The sequence below is a fragment of the Vulpes vulpes genome, chromosome 11 (assembly GCF_048418805.1).
Source record: "Vulpes vulpes isolate BD-2025 chromosome 11, VulVul3, whole genome shotgun sequence".
Lineage (NCBI taxonomy): Eukaryota > Metazoa > Chordata > Mammalia > Carnivora > Canidae > Vulpes > Vulpes vulpes.
In genome coordinates this window covers 85,359,073-85,379,462 of record NC_132790.1, presented here as the reverse complement: position 1 = coordinate 85,379,462, position 20,390 = coordinate 85,359,073, and the positions used below count along the sequence as shown (strand labels likewise).

General features: G+C 36.2%; 1 protein-coding gene and 1 pseudogene across 13 annotated transcripts in view; both read left to right on the top strand.

The window, feature by feature from the left end:
• Positions 1–20,390, top strand: part of CEP70 (centrosomal protein 70) — an 85,351-nt gene that overhangs the window by 25,019 nt on the left and 39,942 nt on the right. For all 13 annotated transcript variants that reach the window (XR_011995282.1, XR_011995283.1, XM_072726950.1 and 10 more), the window contains 5 exons: positions 2,107–2,231; positions 3,906–3,996; positions 4,135–4,258; positions 4,580–4,760; positions 19,581–19,750. Coding sequence is in view for 11 of the 13 variants with exons in the window: in XM_072726950.1 (XP_072583051.1) it covers positions 2,217–2,231; positions 3,906–3,996; positions 4,135–4,258; positions 4,580–4,760; positions 19,581–19,750 (581 nt within the window). In the remaining 2 variants the exon portion in view is untranslated. The remainder of the gene's footprint in view (positions 1–2,106; positions 2,232–3,905; positions 3,997–4,134; positions 4,259–4,579; positions 4,761–19,580; positions 19,751–20,390) is intronic.
• LOC112934970 (putative acidic leucine-rich nuclear phosphoprotein 32 family member C) lies at positions 9,828–10,481 on the top strand (annotated as a pseudogene).

Genomic DNA, 20,390 nt, shown 5'->3' with positions numbered 1-20,390 from the left:
TCTAGATGTAACCAGCTTATCAGAAATATAGAGGATGGAAAAGTATGTTAAATACAAAAACACAGTAAGCCAAATCTGAAATAAGAGTAGTTTGAGGGATCCCTGGGTGGCACAGCGGTTTCGCGCCTGCCTTTGGCCCAGGGCGCGATCCTGGAGACCCGGGGTCGAGTCCCACATCAGGCTCCCGGTGCATAGAGCCTGCTTCTCCTTCTGCCTATGTCTCTGCCTCTCTCTCTCTCTCTCTGTGACTATCATAAATAAATAAAAATTTAAAAAAAAGAGTAGTTTGACAAGACAGATGGCCTATTATTCAACAACAAAAAAATGCATGTTAAAAAAAAGAGGGGAAGGACTGCTATAGATTAAAAGAAACTTTAGAGTGCTACATTTGGACATTGTTTGGATCCTGATTTGAAAAAAAAAGACATTTTTAAGATATTTTGAGGAATATTGAACCTGGACTAGGTATTAAGTGATGATAAATTGTTAATTTTATTTGGTGTGACAATTTTGGAAGTTATGTTTAAAACAAATTTGTATTTGTTAAAGATGTATACTGAAATCTAAACATTGAAGAAATGAAATAAGAATGGAAGAATCTTGGCTTTCATTGAAGCTGTATTCGTGGATTTATTATACTTTCTCTATTTTTGTATATTTCTAAAAATTTCTCTAAATTTACATTTATTTATTTATTTTTGTATATTTCTTTTTTGTTTGTTTGTTTTTTTTAATATTTATTTATTTATGATAGACATAGAGAGAGAGAGAGAGAGAGAGAGAGGTAGAGACACAGGAGGAGGGAGAAACAGGCTCCATGTCGGGAGCCCGAAGCCGGACTCGATCCCCGGACTCCAGGATCGTGCTCTGGGCCAAAGGCAGGCGCTAAACTGCTGAGCCACCCAGGGATCCCCCTATTTTTGTATATTTCTAAAAATTTCTCTAAATTTCTCTAATACAGTTAGGCAACGTGAATATTTTTTTTTGCCAATCTACTTCTTCTGATTTAACAAAAGATACTGTATCTCCAGCAGCCCCTAAAGCCTAGGAGAAATTAAAACTAGGTGAACGGTTTGTAAAAGCAGGATGGGTTACCATAGTAGGGGTGGTTGAGTTGTTAAAGAGACCAAAGCTTACAGGGGAGAGATAGTATGACATTAAGCACAAAAGTGGCAGAATTTGGGAATTTGTAACATGTTATTGGGTTTATCTGAAAATAAGGTAGAAAGACTGCACCCTGTAGATCAGACTTAAGGGTGACTGGTAAATTGTTTAGTTGGATTTCACTATCTGAAACAGATATAAAAGGGTAGGAGGGTGCTTTGGAAGAAATACTACCTGGCAGTGAAGAGGCCTACCTTTTTCCTTAGTAATTCTGAGAAGATCATTTCACTTTTCTGGGATTCAGATGTCTTGTACCTGATGTCTTGGTACAACTCTCTCATATGCTGCTCTGCCAGCTATGAACAGCTAGAGATTTTGGATTAAACACTATACAAGGTCCTCTCAAGATCTAAAAGTTCCTGCTGCTAATGAATGTGTATGATTGTGCTTCTTGAAAGGAGAATTATATCTACATACCAAAGAATCCAAATTTCCCTATAGGATGATAAAGTCTTAGATGATAAGAAGAAGTAATGGTAGGGTAGACTGAATATAAACTTTTGTGTCTGCCAGTCACACAGAATTCTTTGTTGCTAGCCTCTGATCTACTTAGAAATAAAGACTACCTAAGCAAGTGGCACTGCATTTACCCTTGGAGTTAGTCCAGTGAATTGTTAGACTGGCCTGTAACTTTGGGTCAGGTATAGTTCTTTTGGCTTCAAGAAGCAGCTTCCACAAGATAGCAGTTTATTTATTAGCAGCATGTGCTTTGTACATATCTAATTAAAACAAACAGTTCTGTGTGTGTGTGTAAAACTCATAATGTTTTATTTCTAGAGGAGAACATTATAAGATAGGATTTATTCTAATGATTCTTAAAATCAGCTTTCTAGGAAGTCATACAAGTTTTGACACAGGAATGCTCAAATTGCCTAAGGGTTATCCATTCTTTTAAATATAATTTTCTTTGACACCTATTGAACTTTTTCTTTTCTCATTTAGGCAACGTGAATATTTTTTATTGCCAATCTACTTCTTCTGATTTAACAGAAGGTACTATATCTCCAGCAGCCCCTAAAGCCTAGGAGTCCAGTAAATCATTAAACAGACTCATGACTGAAAAACAGGTAAACTTGAAATATTATTTATATATTTTGAATAATATATATAATAATATATAATAACTATATAATTATATATATATATAATTTGATCATTCAAAATGTGTGGCATTATTTACAGAGTACTTGGTTTTTATGAGTCATAGTAGATAGCCACTGAGATGCCCACATAGATTTTGGTTCCTAAAGCAGATAGCTTCAGTAATTTTAATTCTGGATCATGAATCTTTGTGACCAACAACATAAATAAGGGAAAAGATTGTAGGAGGAGAAGTGTGGAAGGGATAAAGAAGGTGAAGAAAGTCAGCAGTCAAAAGGAAAGATTTGGTGCTGTTAGTAATAGTGCTATTGTAGTCATACCAGTAGAGAGCTTAATGTTTGGGGCATTTGAATGTGTAGAGTAGTATTTTATATGTACTTTGTCTATATTAATCTTTAAGCTATTACAATATTTAATACTATATGACTAGTAAAAAAAACTATTTTATAAATTATATTTTTCAAGCACTTAAACATTGTAAATTCACTCAGATTACCTTTTCAAATATACTCAAATAACTTAAAAAGCAAGTAAATTAACTTCACACAGTGATTTCAAATTAGATCATTGTATTTACATTAAAAGACTATTAATATCATGGGTTTAAATATCTAAAAAATCATCTCTATTTTTATTCTTTTTTTAAATTTTTTTTAAATTTTTTTATTTTTCTATTTTTATTCTTATCTGTATTGTATATTCTTACTACTTTTCTTCCTATTATTGTTTTTATTTACTTAATTTAGAGAGTTAGGGCCCCCCTCTCAGGTTTATGGTATGAATAGGTATTTAGAATCAGGGATACAAAACTTGAGAATATCTTTCAGAGTGACTCTACTAGAATCAGTTACTTAGATGGACAGACTCCTTTTTATAGTTAGACCTTGTCCATTATACAAGGGACTATCTATATCATTGGCTTTGACTATTCAGGCATTTTGATTTTTTTTGGTGACCTTATTCATTAAGTGGTACTTGTTTCTGTGTGATTTGCATTTAATTTACTGTTCAGTTAATATGACCTAATTGGCAGCTGTTTCTTTTCTTTCTTTAAACTTTGGTCAAACTTTTTTTTTTTTTTAAGATTTTATTTATTTGAGAAAGAGCAAGAGCCTGCACACAAGCAGGCGTAGTAGGGTCAGAAGGAGAGGGAGAAGCAGACTCCACACTGAGCACAGAGCCTGACATGGGTTTGATACCATGATCCTGAGATCATGACCTGAGCTAGAGTCAGATGCTTAACCAGCTGAGCCACCCAGGCGCCTTGCAGCTGTTTCTTTTGAGTAGGGCCTGGTGTGATTTTGGTTAAGCAAAAAAAGCCCTAAGGTTTGTTTGGTTCACTGAAATTACAAGGTGTTTTTTGGTTGGTATTTTTGTTTCAATGTATCCATTACAGCCTATATGTATGAGTATGGAATTATATAATGTGCTTTATTATTTGTGCTTATTTGCATTCTTTTTGATCTGCTAATTTTGTTAGACATTTGTTTTAATTTTAATCATCATGTGTGCATAAAAAATTCATATTAAGAAACTTTGGAGAAAAAGTTCCATTATTTTGTAAACAAGGAAATTATATTTGAGAGGGTGTTTCTTCACTTTATATATTGAAATTGATCCTTCTCTCCTTGTAATTACAGCGGGAAGAAGCAGAATGGGAAAGCATAAATGTGCTGTTGATGATGCATGGCTTAAAGCCTTTATCTCTAGTCAAAAGAACTGATCTTAAAGGTAATCAAATCCTATTCTTGCTAGATCCTATCCTTTCTCATTATGGTAAAAAAATTCTTTTTCCTTTTAAAACTAATTTTTATCTTAAAATTTTTTGCCTTTGATTTTTACTATCTGTATTATATTCAAAAAATGTAGATCTCATCGTTTTTGATAAACAGTCATCACAAAGGATGAGGCAGAATTTGAAAACATTGGTGGAGGAAACAACACGTCAACAGAACATGATCCAGGAGCTCATAGAAACTAATCAGCAGCTTAAGTAAGAAAACAGAATTCTCTTTTGAATTGTTTGTATACCAGTGGTATGCATTCTAAAAATAATGCCTTGAATCTTGAACTTTAATTTTCTATTTTGACTAAATATTAAGTTTAAAAAATATTTTTGGTAGGTAAATCTTTCAGTAATAGCTTAGCTTAGATATGTAAGAGTGCCTTGTATTTCTTCCATTGGTTTGTGTTATATGACAGAAATTTTAACAATGCAATGAAATTTTAGAAATTCGTTATGTTGTTAGATGAGTATGTTTGTTAATGTGATTTCCTTCTATACTAAGGGAAGAAATCGTGTGTCTGTTTTTAGAAATGAACTTCAGCTAGAGCAAAGCCGAGCAGCCGATCAGGAACAACGAGCTAATGACTTGGAACATATTATGGAGAGTGTGAAATCCAAAATTGGTGAATTGGAGGATGAATCTCTAAATAGGGTTTGCCAGCAACAGAATAAAATAAAAGATCTTCAAAAGGAATATAAAGCTTTACAGGTATTATGTGTTTTCTTATATGATAGTAGTAAAACAGCTCATTAAGGTCACAGGTGACTTCTATGTCACTTAATTCAGTGGTCTTTATCTTATTGACAGATCACTGATTGCTTTCTAAAAATTCTTTCTTTGTTTGGTTTCCAGAACATCCTCTTCTCTGGTTTTCCTCTCACCACACTGGTCATTCTTTAATTCTTTTGCTGGCTCTTATCTTCCTTCCTATCCAGTTAGTGCTGGGATTCTCTAGTACTTATTCCTTAGACGTTTTTTCTTTCCTATATATTCTGACTCCCTTGGTGATGTTCAGTCTAATGCATAGCATAAATTCATTAATAATTTCAAATCTTTATCCCAGGCATCCTCCCTTATTTCCAGACTGATACCTTGCAGCCTACTGGATGTCTAATAGGCACCTAGAATTTTACATGTCTAAAATGGAGTTCCTGAATTTCTTCCCCCAATTTTTTTCTTTCAGTCTTCACTCGGGTCCAAGTCACTTTCATTTCTTTATACCTATCTGTTGGTCTCCCTGTTTCTATCCTTGCCTTTTTCAGTATGCTTTCAGCATGGTTGCTCAGAAACCTCTAATGACTTTCCTTTTTCTTTAGGGGAAAATAAAAAAATCTTACCATGGCCTCTAACATTCTACATGATCTGGCTTCCTGTTACGTTCTGATTTCATCTGGTTTACTCTTGGTTTATTCTACACCAGTCACACACTCTTTTCTTAGAGAGTGTGAGCGTGTGCACAAGCAAGAGTGAGCAGGTGGGGAAAGGAGAAAGAGAGAGGGAGAGAGAGAATCCTAAGGCTCAGCAGAACCCAACACTGGGCTTGATCTCACAACCCTGAGATCATCACTGAACTGAAATCTAGAGTTGGACATTAACTAAGCCACCCAGGCACCCCATGTTCTTGCTCTTCCTTGAACATTATCCTTGAGCATTCTCACCTCAGGACCTTTGTGTATTTTGTTCTTTCTTTTTCCTTTGCACTGCATGCTTTTTCCCAGTTAGGTACATGGCTTGTTCTCTTCTTTCTCGAATGTCACCATCTCTCAGGGATTCCTTTCTTGAGTACTTTACTTGTGGCTGCCATTTCCATCCTCTCCACATCATACTGCCTTTCCGGATTTAAATTTTATCCATAGTTCTTATCACTACACAACATACTAACATACTACGTGCTTTATTTGTTTTATGTATCTCCTGTGTTAGAATGTAAGCTGCATGAATGCAAATATTTTTGTCTGTTTTATTTAGGCTAAGAGTACCTGTTTTATTAATAATAGTAGATGCTCTAATATTTGGGTTACTGAGCTAAATTTACATAACATTTTTATGGAATACCCTTTGTGATTATAAGTTGTTTGGTTACTTTTTAGATAAGTACAATATTGTAACACTGAATGCTTAATTTCCTGCTTTTATAAAACTGTTATTTTTAAAACAGAATTTGTTATAATTTGAAGAAAATAAATATTTTGTAGTGATAGTGTTGTAGAAGTTATTACAGATCCTTACAATATTACATCTTTATGAACATCAAATCCTTAAATTGGTTTTATTGGCAGAACATTGTATTTACCTACTGCACAAGGTGTTTAGGCTGCCTGAAAGGGACCAGTACTCATGAGGCAGAGTCTAGATGTCCCTTCAGTTTATATTGGCAGTGTTAGAAGGATCAGATGAGTTAATATAAAGTCCTTTGGGGTCAGAGAGAATCAGCTAGAAACCATGGAGAGTTCTGGTATGAGGACAGTGGCAGTTGGTGTTCTGCCCTCATTTAGGCTGCCAGCTTGGGGTACACAGTGGGAGAGCTGCTCGTATTGATCTTAACTCCAGAGCAGATAATGAAATCTGTTTTTATTACTTATCAATCAACAGAATTTTCTACCATTAGACTGTTATGTAGGTTATGTTTTAGGTTAGCTTTGTTAGGTAGCTTTCTTTATCAATGGAGCATTATAAAATTATAAAAATCTCTCTAAAAGGAGGAGGGATTTTGGAAATATTTCTATATGATTTGATTTTGAACTTTCTCTCAGATATAGGGCATGTGGAAACTCAAGACCATTTAACACGTCAAGTTACTAACGTAAGAAAGCAGCCAGCAGGAGTGTAAAGGTGCTGGTTCTTTGGTTGTCAGTGGGAGTTGAGGTAGAGGATACAAGTGCTATCCTTCTAGGAAGGTATCTGTTTATCTCTTCAAAGAGATTGATATATAAATAATTACAAAGTTAAATTATTGGAACATAAGACATATGAATTTACCAGAGTTTTAGGGACTGCAAAGAACTGCTACTTGAAGGTTCATTGGTAAGGTTCATTGACTTGTATTTTTCCACCAAGTAGTTTCATATGTCATAAACGACTTATGGTATTATTAGCTTTCTATTTCAGGTCCCAGAGATTTTTTTATATAGCTTACAAATGGTACAGAGGAGGTCTCATGTTCCAGTCTGCCATGGAAGGGGGCAGACAGAATCAGGACTAGGGTGTGGACATTTGGTGTTGAGGAAGGCTGTCTGTGCTAAATTGATCAATTGAAATTAGTTGTTTGTTTGTTTTTAAGCCCCTGAAGGGTACTTTTTATAGAGTAGTAACAAATTGGCGAACCCAAGGAATTACTGTCCCTACGATGTTGCTAATTGTCCCATACCATTACAGAATAGTCACATATTCTGTTTGATACCACTCAATCTGTGCTTTCTTGGAGAAGATGGGGAGTGCCCCCCAGAAAACACTTATTTCACCATTTTTTTTTTTTTTTTAATTTATGATAGTCACAGAGAGAGAGAGAGAGGCAGAGACACAGGCGGAGGGAGAAGCAGGCTCCATGCACCGGGAGCCTGATGTGGGATTCGATCCCGGGTCTCCAGGATCGCGCCCTGGGCCAAAGGCAGGCGCCAAACCGCTGCGCCACCCAGGGATCCCTTATTTCACCATTAATGGCACATTCTTCTTATTTTAGCATGCAGTTATTTCCAGTTTTATTTTAACTTTTTTTAAAAGATTTTATTTATTTATAGAGACACAGAGAGAGAGAGAGAGAGAGAGAGAGAGAGAGAGAGAGAGGCAGAGACACAGGCAGAGGGAGAAGCAGGCTCCATGCAGAGAGCCTGACGTGGGACCCGATCCAGGGTCTCCAGGATCATGCCCCAGGCTGCAGGCGGTGCTAAACCGCTGCACCACCAGGACTGCCCTATTTCCAGTTTTAGAATGCTTTAATGCTGCTTGTTTTGCAGTTGAGAGAAAGGAAATGTTGATTTTGTATGTATAGGGCAGAGAAGTTAAGGAAATCATTTTGAAAGATTGCTAGGGAAATGTAGAAACCAAAAGACATTATATTTGCAGTTTTTATGTTCTGCCGTACAGTTTTTCTCTTTCTGTACTTAGACCAGTATGTTGGCTTCTTTGGATATGGTTTTATAAAATCTTACATTCTCTAAATTTCTAAACATAACTTTTTAGTTTTAAGTCAGTGTGATCTGTATCAGGATATAACTCTCCCTCTTTGCAAAAATGATGGTGCTATTCATAGGGAATATATAGGTCAGTAAACTGATTTTTACTGTTCTTTTAGTGGTTATTTCACAGATCAAAATATGTATTCTTGACTTCTGAAAATCTAATGTTGCTACTGGAAGTCCTAGCCACAGCAGTCAAACAAGAAAAATAAAAGGTGTCCATATTGGTAAGGAAGAAGTTAAATTGTCACTATTTGCAAATATGTAAAACTTTACATAGAAATGAATGAAACTATACATAGAAAATATATAAAGACTCTATCAAGAGGCACCTGGGTGGCTCAGTCAGTTAAGTGTCCAACTCAGGTCATGATCTCAGGATAGTGAAACCAAAACCAACATTGGGCTTTCCACTGGGCCTGGAGCCATCTTAAGGTTCTCTCCCCCTCATTCTGCCTCCCCACCCACTCTCTGTCTCAAAAAAAAAAAAAAAAAAAAGATTATCAGAAAACTATTAGTAATAATAAATGAGGGACGCCTGGTTGGCTCAGTGGTTGAGTGTCTGCCTTCAGCTCAGGGAGTGATCCTGGAGTCCTAGGATCAAGTCCTACATTGGGATCCCCGCAGGGAATCTGCTTCTCTCTTTGCTTGTGTCTTTGCCTCTCTGTGGTCTCTTATGAATAAATAAATAAAATCTAAAAAGAAAAAGGAATAATGAATTCAGTAAAGTTAGAAGATACAAAATTAATTCACAGAAATGAGTTGTGTTTCTATACATTAATAAGTAGCAGAAAAAGAAGTTAAAAATTGCATTTACAATTGCATCAAAAAGAATAAAATACCTAGGAATAAACTTTTTTTTAATCCCAGATATATTTTTATTTTTATTTTTATTTTTATTTTTTAATAAATTAATTTTTTATTGGTGTTCAATTTACCAGCATACAGAATAACACCCAGTGCTCATCCCGTCAAGTGTCCCCCTCAGTGCCCGTCACCCATTCACCCCCACATTCATCCGCCCTCCTCCCCTTCCACCACCCCTAGTTCGTTTCCCAGAGTTAGGAGTCTTTATGTTCTGTCTCCCTTTCTGATATTTCCCACACATTTCTTCTCCCTTCCCTTATATTCCGTTTCACTATTATTTATATTCCCCAAATGAATGAGAACATACACTGTTTGTCCTAGGAATAAACTTAACCAAAGAGATAAAAGACCTACACTCTGAAAACCATAAAACATTGATGAAAAAAATAGAAGATGACGCAAACAAATGGTAAGATATTCCATGCTTGTGGATTGGAAAAATTAAAATATTGTTAAAATGTCCGTACTACCCAAAGCAATCTACAGATTTGTTGCGATCTCTATCAAAATACCCATAACATTTTGACAGAACTAGGACAAATAATACTGAAAATGATATACAATGACAAAATACCTTAGGTAGCCAAAGCAATCTTGAGAAAGAACAACCAAGCTGGAGGTATCATAATTCAAGATTTTAACAAATGCTACAAACCTGCAGATCAAAATAGTATGGTATGGATTGACTGAATTCTATGGGCACTGGAGCCTTTCCAGAGAAAGAGTGTGAGAGATGGACATGGACAAATAGATTTATTTAGAGCTGTGGAACAGGACACCCTCTGATGTGAAGAGCTTGTCCTGGACAACTGCTAGTTGATTGAAGGCAAAATCAAAGGCCTCACAGATGAATTTGAAGAACTGGAATATAATCAATGTAGGCCTCACTTCAGTCACAAATTTGCTAAAGAAACCCTAGAAGCTTGAACAAGTGATAACAGAGATCTCAGGGCGGGCTGGAAGTATTAGCAGAAAAGCATCTGAACTTCATGCATCTAAATTTAAGTGGCAACAAAATTAAAGACCTCAGCACAATAGAGCCACTGGAAAAGTTAGAAAACCTCAAGAGTTCACACCTTTTCAGTTGTAACATAACCAACCTGAAGCTCCTCCTGCAGCTCATGTATCTCCATGGCTACAGCTGGGAGGACAGGGAGACCCCTGACTCAGATGCTGAGGGTTATGTGGAGGACCTGGATGATGATAAGGATGAGGAAGAATATGATGAAGATGCTCAGGTAGTGGAAGACGAGGAGGAAGAAGGAGAAGAGGGTAAAGAGGGTTATGATGACTGGGAAGTAGTTAATGAGGAAATGAAGATGTTGGTGAAGAAAGGGGTCAGAATTGAAAAAGAGAACCTGAAGATAAGGGAGAAGATGATGACTAAATGGAATAATCTATTTTGAAAAATACCTATTGTGATTTGATTTTGTACCCATAATCTCCTCTCTCCTCTGAAATTCCATCCCCTGAGATTTATTTTTTTCTGATTGTAATGTTGCTGTGAGAATGGGAGGGGAAAAGTGTACTGAAGGCCGTAGGGGGAGGGAGGGCAGGAGGAAGTGGAATAAAATGCTATTTTTATTGAAAGAAAAAAAAAAGCAGTGATGAATGGAAATGAATAGGGAACCCAGGAATAAGCCCACGTTTGTATTGTCAGTCAATCTATGACAAAGGTTGCAAGAATTATGCAATGGGAAAAGTCTGTTTGATAAACAATGCTGGGAAAACTGAACAGCTACATGCAAAAGAATGAAACTGGACCACTTTCTTATACCATACATAAAAATAAACTTAAAATGGATTAAAGATCTAAATGTGAGACCTGAAACCATAAATCTGGAAGAAAGCATAGGCACTAATTTATTGACATCAGCCTTAGAACATTTTCCTAGATATGTCTCCTCAGGCAAGGGAAACAAAGTAAAAATGAACTTTTGGGACTACATAAAAATAAAAAGCTTTCATACAGCAAAGGGAACCATCAACAAAATGAAAAGACAACCTACTGCATGGGGGAAGATACTTGCAAATGATATATCCATCAAGGGGTTAATATCCAAAATGTATAAAGAACTTACACAACTCAACACCAAAAAAACTCCCAAAGAATCTGATCAAAATATGGGCAGAGGACCTGGATAGACATTTTTCCAAAGAAGGATACATACAGATGGTCAACAAACACATGAAAAGATGTTGAACATCATTAATCATCAGGGAAATGCAAATAAAACATAAGGAGATACTACCTTATGCTTGTCAGAATGGCTAGAATCAAAAAGAGAAGAAATAACAAGTGTTGAAAATGTGGAGCAAAAGGAACCCTCTTGCACTATTGCTGGGAATGTAAATTGGTGCAACCACTGTGAAAACCAGAATGGAGATTCCTCAAAAAACTAAAAATAGAAATACCATCTGACCCAGTAATTCCAGTACTGAGTATTTACCTGAAGAAAATGAAAACACTAATAGGAAAAGATATCTGCACTCCTGTGTTTATTGCAGTATTACTTACAATAGCCAAGATATGGAAGCAACCCAAGCATCTATTAGATATAGATAGATATAGATATAGATAAATGGATAAAGAAGATGTGACATATGTTACTCAGTTATAAGAATGAATGAGATCTTGCCTTTTGCAATAACATGGATGGACTTAGAGGGTATTATGCTAAGTGTATTAAGTCAGATGGAGAAAGATAAATACCATATGGTTTCACTTATATGTGGAATCTAAAAAACAAAAGAATAAACAAAAAGAAACACCCATAAATACAAAGAACAAACTGGTGGTTACCAGAGGGGGATAGTCAAAATGGGTGAAGGGGAGCGGGAGATACTTGCTTGGAGTTATGGAATGAATAAGTCATGGGGATAAAAGGTACTGGTAGGGAAGGTATAGCATGTAGTAGCATTGTGTTCTGACAAATGGTAGCTAAAATTGTGGTGAGCATAGTATAAAGTATAGAATTGTTGCATTATTGTGTTCGCCTGAAACTAATGTAACATTGCACATCAACTCTACTTCATTTAAAAAGAAATTTAGTATTACTTTGTAATTTTTACCTTATTCCATGCTGATGCAACACTCAAAACAATTTTGCCCCTCTCCAATTTAGTATTATTGTTGTATATTTCAATTCTCTCTTTTCATTGACTCTACATTTTGTTACTACTGAAAATTGAAATAACAAAATAATTCTTTCCTGTTATTTAAATTTTTAAAAATCAGGAAAAAAAATCTAATTACATACTCTGCCCTAATTGTTATTTATTACTGAAACCATTTAGTGTAAAGCCACCAAACTCTTTTTTTTTTTTTTTAAGATTTATTTATTTATTTGTGATAGAGAGAGAGAGAGGCAGAGACACAGGCAGAGGGAGAAGCAGACTCCATGCCGGGAGCCCGACGCGGGACTCGATACAGGGACTCCAGGATCGCGCCCTGGGCCAAAGGCAGGCGCCGAACCACTGAGCCACCCAGGGATCCCACCAAACTCTTTTTATATAACTTTTTCCCACAAGTTCTTTAGCTTCAATTTTTTACTGTAGGATTCATCTTTTGAGTTTAGCTTTCTAAAATACACACAAAACTGTAAGACTGTTTCTTGGGCCAAATGAAAAATAGATCTAATTTTTTTTTTTTTTAAAGTCAACAAGACATTTGCAATCTAAGGAAGGAGAGAAAGATACAGGAAGGAAAAGGACAATTGATGTGGCACAGGCTATTAAAATTGTTACCCATGGGAGATTCTGTGTTGTGTGAATGGAGGTCATCTTGGTTTTTGGGTTTCCCAAAAAACATTTGTATGAGAGTCAGCACTCCAATTAAAGACAGCCAAAGGAAACTAGCAAGCACAAAGCAGTTTATTAAGAACGGTATACTCTTAAGATGGGAGAGCAGGCAGGCCCATAGGGGGTAACTGCACTGGAGTTAGGGGTGTCTTTTCTTTTTTTTTTTAAAGATTTATTTATTTATTTATTTATTTATTTATTTATGAGAGAGAAAGAGAGAAAGAGGCAGAGACACAGGAGGAGGGAGATTGTCTTTTCTTTTTATGTTTGCATAAGTTATGGGTCATAGAGTGGTCTCGAACTGAGGTGGTTTCCAGTCATCTAAAGGACTCCTACTGGTAGGGAGGGGGAGTTTTTGATCCTACAAGATTCTTACCAGAACTGTCACGACCATCTTCCCCTACAGGACAGTAAGAGTCGAAACCACAGTGTAAATATAATGAACATACAGGCTAGAAAGGAGAATGCATGTTTGCAACTGCTGTTCTTGATCTGATAGCCCTGGGAGGTGGGAAACTATGTAAGCACTTTTCACCACTATCTTTGCTACCAGCTGGTATCTACCTACTCTGTCAAAATCATTGATACCTAGTTGTCTTTCACTCAGCATAATTATTTCAAGATTCATTCATATTGTAGGATGTATCAACAGTTAATTCTTTTTTTATTACTCATAAAGTATTCCGCTGTATTGGATATACCACGATGTATTTACCTGTACTTGTGTTCAACTCTTTCTGTAAACATATGCTTTCATTTCTCTTTAGTAGTAGATACATTTCTCTTTAGTAGATACCTAAGACTCTAATTGCTGAGTTGTATGGTAAGTATATATTTAGCTTTTTAAGAAATTGCCTGTGACTTATCTTCATTTTTCAGTGTTTTTCCTAATTTTGATGAAGTTCAATCTATCAGTTTTTTAAAAATGAATCATACTTTTGGCTTCTATATAAAAAATAGTGCCTAGTCCAAGGTCACCGTACCCAGTTGTCTTACCATTTGTTAAAAAGAGTATCTTTTCTCTACCAGATTGCTTTGTACTTTGGTGAAAATCAGTTTTTGTATGTGTGGGTTTACTTCTGGACTCTGTTTCATTGATATATATATCTGTCTTTTTTGGAAGTACCACACTGTTTTGATTACTGTTAGTCTTGTAATCAGACACTATAAGCCTTTTACATTTTTCTTTATCGATGTTGTTTTGGCTATTTTAGGTCTTTTTGCATTTCTGTGTGAATTTTCTAATTAGCTTGTTGATTTCTACAAAAAAAAAAAAAGCCTGCTGATATTTTATTGAATACATTATTACATTGAATCCATTTGGGGAGAATGGCATCTTAGCAATAATGAATGTTGTGATCCATGAACATATTTTTTATTATGAACACAATATTTGTTTAGGTATTTAATTTCTTGGCAATGTTTTGTTTTGTTTTGTTTTGTTGTTGTCCTACACAGGGCTTGAGCTCAGGACTCTGAGATAAAGACCTGGGCTGAGGGATGCCTGGGTGGCTCAGTGGTTTGAGCATCTCCCTTTGGCTCAGGTCGTGATTTCAGGAATCTGGGATTGAGTCTTGCATTGGGCTTCCCCGTGAGGAGCCTGCTTCTCCCTCTGCCTATGTCCCTACCTCTCTCTCTGTGTGTGTCTCTTATGAATAAATAAATAAAATCTTAAAAAAAAAAAAAAGACCTGGGCTGAGATCAAGAGTTGGACCCTTAACAGACTGAGCCACCCAGGTCCCCCTCTCAGCAGTGTTTTGTAATTTGGGGTACATTGGTCTTTCCCATGCTTTATCAGATTTATCTCTAAGTATTCAGTATTTTAATGGTATTATAAATGATTGTATTTTCTATTTAGTTTATTTAAAAACATTTTTTTTAAAGATTTTATTTGAGAGAGAGCACAGCATGGGGAGTGGCAAGAGGGAGCGAGAGAAGTAGGCTCCCTGCTCAGCAATGTGGGTGGGGCTCAATCCCAGGGCCTTGAGATTATGACCTGAGCTGAAGGCAGACACTTAACGAGCTGAGCCACCCATGTGCCCCTAAGATTTTTTTTAAGTAATCTCTACACCCAATATGGGGCTCAAACTCATGACCCTTAGAGCTCTTTTTTTTTTTTTCTTCCTTAGAGCTCTTTTGACTGAGCCAGCCAGATGCTCCAATTTTCTGTTTCATTTCTTACTGTTTTTTTGCTAATATATACAGAGAAGTAGATTTTTCCCCCTTTTTCTCTTGTGGTAAATTATACATAACATAAAATTTACCATTTTAAAGTATACACTTCAGTGATATTAAATCCATTAATGTTGTGCGTCTGTCAAATGTCATCCACCTACAGAACTTTTTTCATCTTCCCGAATTGAAACTCCGTACTCATTAAATAGTAACTCTTCATTCTTTGATCCCTGCAACTCTTGGCAACCACCATTCTACTTTCTGTCTTGTTTGACTACGGTATATGCCTCATATACGTGGAATGATACAGTATTTGTCCTTTTGTTGGGGTGCCTGGGTGGCTCACTCGGCTAAGCATCTGCCTTTGGCTCAGGTCATGATATTGGGGTCCTGGGATGGAGTTCCTCCAGGGGCTCCCTGCTCAGCGAGGAGTCTGCTTCTTCCTTTCCCTCTCCTCCCTGATCATGTGCTCTCTCTTAAATAAATAAAATCTTTAAAAAAATATTCTTTTGTGACTGACATTCATTTTAGCGAAATATTTTCAAGATTTATCCATGTTGCATATTCTACACGTTGGAATTTCTTTGTAAAGCCTAGATAACATTCTGTTGTGTATATATACCACATTTTATTTATCTATTCATCCATCAATATATACTTGGATTGTTTTCACCTTTGGCTATTTTGAATAATGCTGCTATGAACGTGGTTATACAAATGGCTGTTCAACTCCCTGCTTTCAGTTCTTTTGGGCATTTATCTAGAAATGGAATTAGTTGTCATATAGTAATTTTATGCTTGATTTTTTGAGGAGCTGCAATATATTCTCTGGAGTGGCTGCACCATTTTACATTTCCACTAGCAATGCATAAGAGTTTCAATTTCTCCACATCTTTACTGACACTTGTTATTTTCTATTTTGTTGTGTTTTCAATAATAGCCATACTAGTGGGTATAAAGAGGTATCTCATTCTGGTGTTGATTTGCATTTTCCTAATGGTCAGCGATGTTGAGCATCTTTCATGTGCTTATTGGTCATTTGTATATGTTTTTTAGAAATATGTCTATTCAAGTCCTTGTTTTTGAATTGGATTTTGTTGAGTTGTTGGAGTTCTTTATTATGGATACTGACTCCTTATCATATAATATTTGAAAATATTTACTCATATTGTGGGTTGTCATTTTACTCTGTTGATAGTGTCCTTTGATGCACAAACATTTTAAATTTTGATAAAGTTCAACATGCTTATTTTTTTCTCGTTTGTGCTTTTTTGTGTCCTATCCAAGAAATGATTGCCAAATCCAGTGTCATGAAGCTTTTTTTTTTTTTTTAAATTTTTTTTAATTTTTATTTATTTATGATAGTCACAGAGAGAGAGAGAGAGAGGCAGAGACACAGGCAGAGGGAGAAGCAGGCTCCATGCACCGGGAGCCCGACGTGGGATTCGATCCCGGGTCTCCAGGATCGCGCCCTGGGCCAAAGGCAGGCACCAAACCGCTGCGCCACCCAGGGATCCCCTGTCATGAAGCTTTTATCTGATGTTTTCTTCTCAGAATTTTATTTTTATTTTTTTAAGATTTTATTTATTTATTCATAGAGATGCAGAGAGAGAGAGAGACAGAGAGGCAGAGACACAGGCAGAGGGAGAAGCAGGCTCCATGGAGAGAGCCTGACGTGGGACTCGATCCCGGGACTCCAGGATCATGCCCTGGGCTGCAGGCGGTGCTAAACCGCTGCGCCACCGGGGCTGCCCCTTCTCAGAATTTTAAAATATTATTTCTTATACTTAGATCTTTGATCCATTTTAAGTTAATTTTTTGGTGTATGGTATTAGATAAGAGTCCAACTTCATTCTTTTGCATGTAGATATCCAATTTTCCCAACATTATTTGTTGAACAAAGCCTATTCTTTTCCCATTGGATCGTCTGGGTACCCTTGATGAAAATAAGTCCATCATACATCCACAGGATTACTTTTGGGCTCTCCATTCTACTCCATTAGTATATACATCTGTCTTTATACCAGTATCACACTGTTTTGATTACTGTAATTTTGTAGTAAGCTTTGAAATCAGGAAGTATAAGAGCTTTAACTTTGTTCCTTCAAGGTTGTTTTGGCTATATGAGGTCCCTCGAGATTCCATATGAATTTTAGGACAGATTTTTCTGTTTCTGCAAAAAAAAATGTCATTGGGATTTTGATAGGGATCACATTGAATCTGTAGATCATTTTGAGTAGTATTTACCTCTTAGCAATATTAAGTCTTGCAGTTTGTGAAATAGAGAGTATCTTTCCATTCATTTTTGTCTTCTTTACTTTCCTTCAGCAACCTTTTGTAATTTTCAGTGTATAAGTCTTCTGACTTCTTGGTTTATTTCTATGTTATTCTTTTTGATGCTATTGTAAATGGAATTATGCATGTGTGTTTTTTTAAAGATTTATTTATGTATTCTGAGAGAGAAAGCGCACAGAGAGGGGGCGGTGGTGAGGGGCCCTGGGAGAGAGAGATCTGAAGCAGACTTCCCACTGAACGTGGAGCCCTACATGGGGCTCAAACCCACAACCCTGAGGTTATTACCTGATCTGAAATCATGAGTTGTATGCTTAACTGACTGAGCCACCCAGTGCCCTTGGAATTGTTTTCTTAATTTCCATTTTGTATTGTACATTGTTAGTTTATAGAAATGCAATTGATTTTTCTGTGTTGATATTGTATTCTGCTACTTTGCTGAATTCATTTATTCTAACAAGTTTCTTTTTGTGGACACTTAAGGTTTTCTACACATAAGATCATCTGCAAATATAATTTTACTTCTTTCCAAAATGGTTGCCTTTTATTTCTCTTTCTTGACTGATGTCTCTGACTAGGACTTCTGGTACTATGTGGAATACAAGTAACAAATGCAGGCATCCTGCCGTGTTTCTGATCTTAGAGGAAAAGCTTTCAGTCTTTCACTATTGAGTATGAGGCTTACTATGGACTTTTCATAAGTGGCTTTTATTCCTAGTTTCTTGAGTGTTTTTATCATGAAAGGTATTGAATTTTGCCAAATGCTTTTTCTGTATCAGTTGAGATGATCATATGTTTTTGTCTCCATTCTGTTACTGTGGTGTATTACATTGGCTTTTTTCATATGTTGAGTCATTCTTACATTCCAGGAATATATCTTACTTGGTCTTGGTATACAGTCCTTTTAATATGCTGCTGAATTTGGTTTGCAAGTATTTTGTTGGAAATTATCTGCATTAGTGTTTGTTTATAAGGGACATTGGTTTGTGGTTCTCTTTTCTTGTGTTGTTCAGGGTAGTGTTGGCCTCATGGAAAGACTTAGGCAAAATATAGTTGATTCTTGTATATTGCTCTAAAACTTGCAACCCTACAAAACTGAATTATTAGTTCTAGTTTTAGGGCTAATGTATAGATAGAGGTGGAACAGAGACCCATGTCACATGGCTGTACAGCAAATACCTGACTTCCAGATTGGGGCTGAGGAGATGATCAGTGGTTCTTGGGAGATCTTGTGGTATCAGAAGCTGAATCTCCTTTCCCCCTTGAGGTTATCTAAGTCTCAGTGAACTTGATACTGTGCAGGTGAACATGTGCTTAGACAAAGCATTCTCTTCTGAAAATGCAGATTAGATGGGGATGGGCTTTCTCACTGAGCTTAATTTTTAAAAAGTATATTAATAACAATAGTGATGGTGCTCTTGATAATGAACTATCGAGGGACATTGAAGGATTGAAGCTAGGGAATAAAGGAAAACCAGACCAGTGATATTTCATTGAGGACAAGGAAGATAGTGTCTAAAACCTTTGTATAAATCTTGGGGTGGGATCCCTGGGTGGCGCAGCGGTTTGGCGCCTGCCTTTGGCCCAGGGCCCGATCCTGGAGACCCGGGATCGAGTCCCACGTCGGGCTCCCGGTGCATGGAGCCTGCTTCTCCCTCTGCCTATGTCTCTGCCTCTCTCTCTCTCTCTCTGTGTGTGTGTGACTATCATAAATAAATAAAAAAAAAGTTAAAAAAAATTTTAAATCTTGGGGTATATATTATTGCTTAATAACAAATCCTGATTTAGGGAGTACTCTGAGTTTGCTGTCTCCCATATTGCATGAATGTCTAAGTGGATCAAACTATCTGAAATCCTGAATTATCAATTTTAAATCCTAGTTGTTTTTAACATTCTTAATATTGGTCCTTTCCTGATTATTATTTTCATCTCAACCTGTACATGAAATTATGTCTGTTTTATGGAGTTCCTTATTACAAAATAAGTAAATGCATGTGATTGATTATAAGCCATATTTTCCCTATTTTACTTGTTATATTTTTGTGTTTATGACTTATTAATGTCCTTGGAGCTTGCACCCATTTAAAAACAGCTCTTGAAGTTCTTGAATGAAGCATCTCAATAGAAACTGTGAAGATGGCTTTGTGTACAATATTATTAGGATACCATGTCCTAGATGTACATATCATAATTATGTTGTTTGAAAAATTTCTTACAGGCAAAATGTCATCATTATAAGAAAAAACGAATGGAGCAACAAGAGATTATTACTTCTTTGCAAAAGGATATCTATAGATTAACAAAGGAGGACGAAGAGCGCGTTGTCACTCAAAACAGAGTATTTGCTTATCTCTGCAAAAGAGTTCCTCATACCGTCTTGGATAGACAGTAATGTTTTCTACATAAATTGATATGTAGCTAGATTCATTGTAATTTTTTAAAACATTTTATCTTGGGAGTGGATATATCTCTTATAAACTGGAGGAGTCTTCCTCCCCCTTTTCTCTGCCCCCACCCCACTCCACCTAAAACGTGATTAAGTTATTGAAGAAACTGGTCATTTAGCCTCGAGAAGTTCTTGCTAGATTTTTTTTTCCTTATTGTATCATTTATTCTTCTGTTTCCTGTATTTCTCTAAATTAGAAGTTGAGGCTAAATTCAGATATAAATATTTTGGGCAAAATACTTCATAAGTGGTAATGTGTGCTTCTAATGTAATGTGTGATTGTAACGTATCAGGAGGCACATATTGTCTAGCTGACTTACTTTTAAGGATGTTAATAAGATTGTTCAGAGGGTTAAATAGTAATCTGATCCTTCCTCTATGAAATGGCCCATCACCTCTTCATCTAATGGTTTCATGCAATTGGTGATTTTGCAAAATGGTGATTTTTTAATTCTGCTGTTCCTTTAAAAATTTTTTTCTGGGATTCTTCCATTAAAAGGAAAATTTGCTATTGACTAGGGGCTATTTGGTTGTTCTATGTGGTTTGTTACAGGGAAGGTAGAATTAAAACTCAGTTCTTTC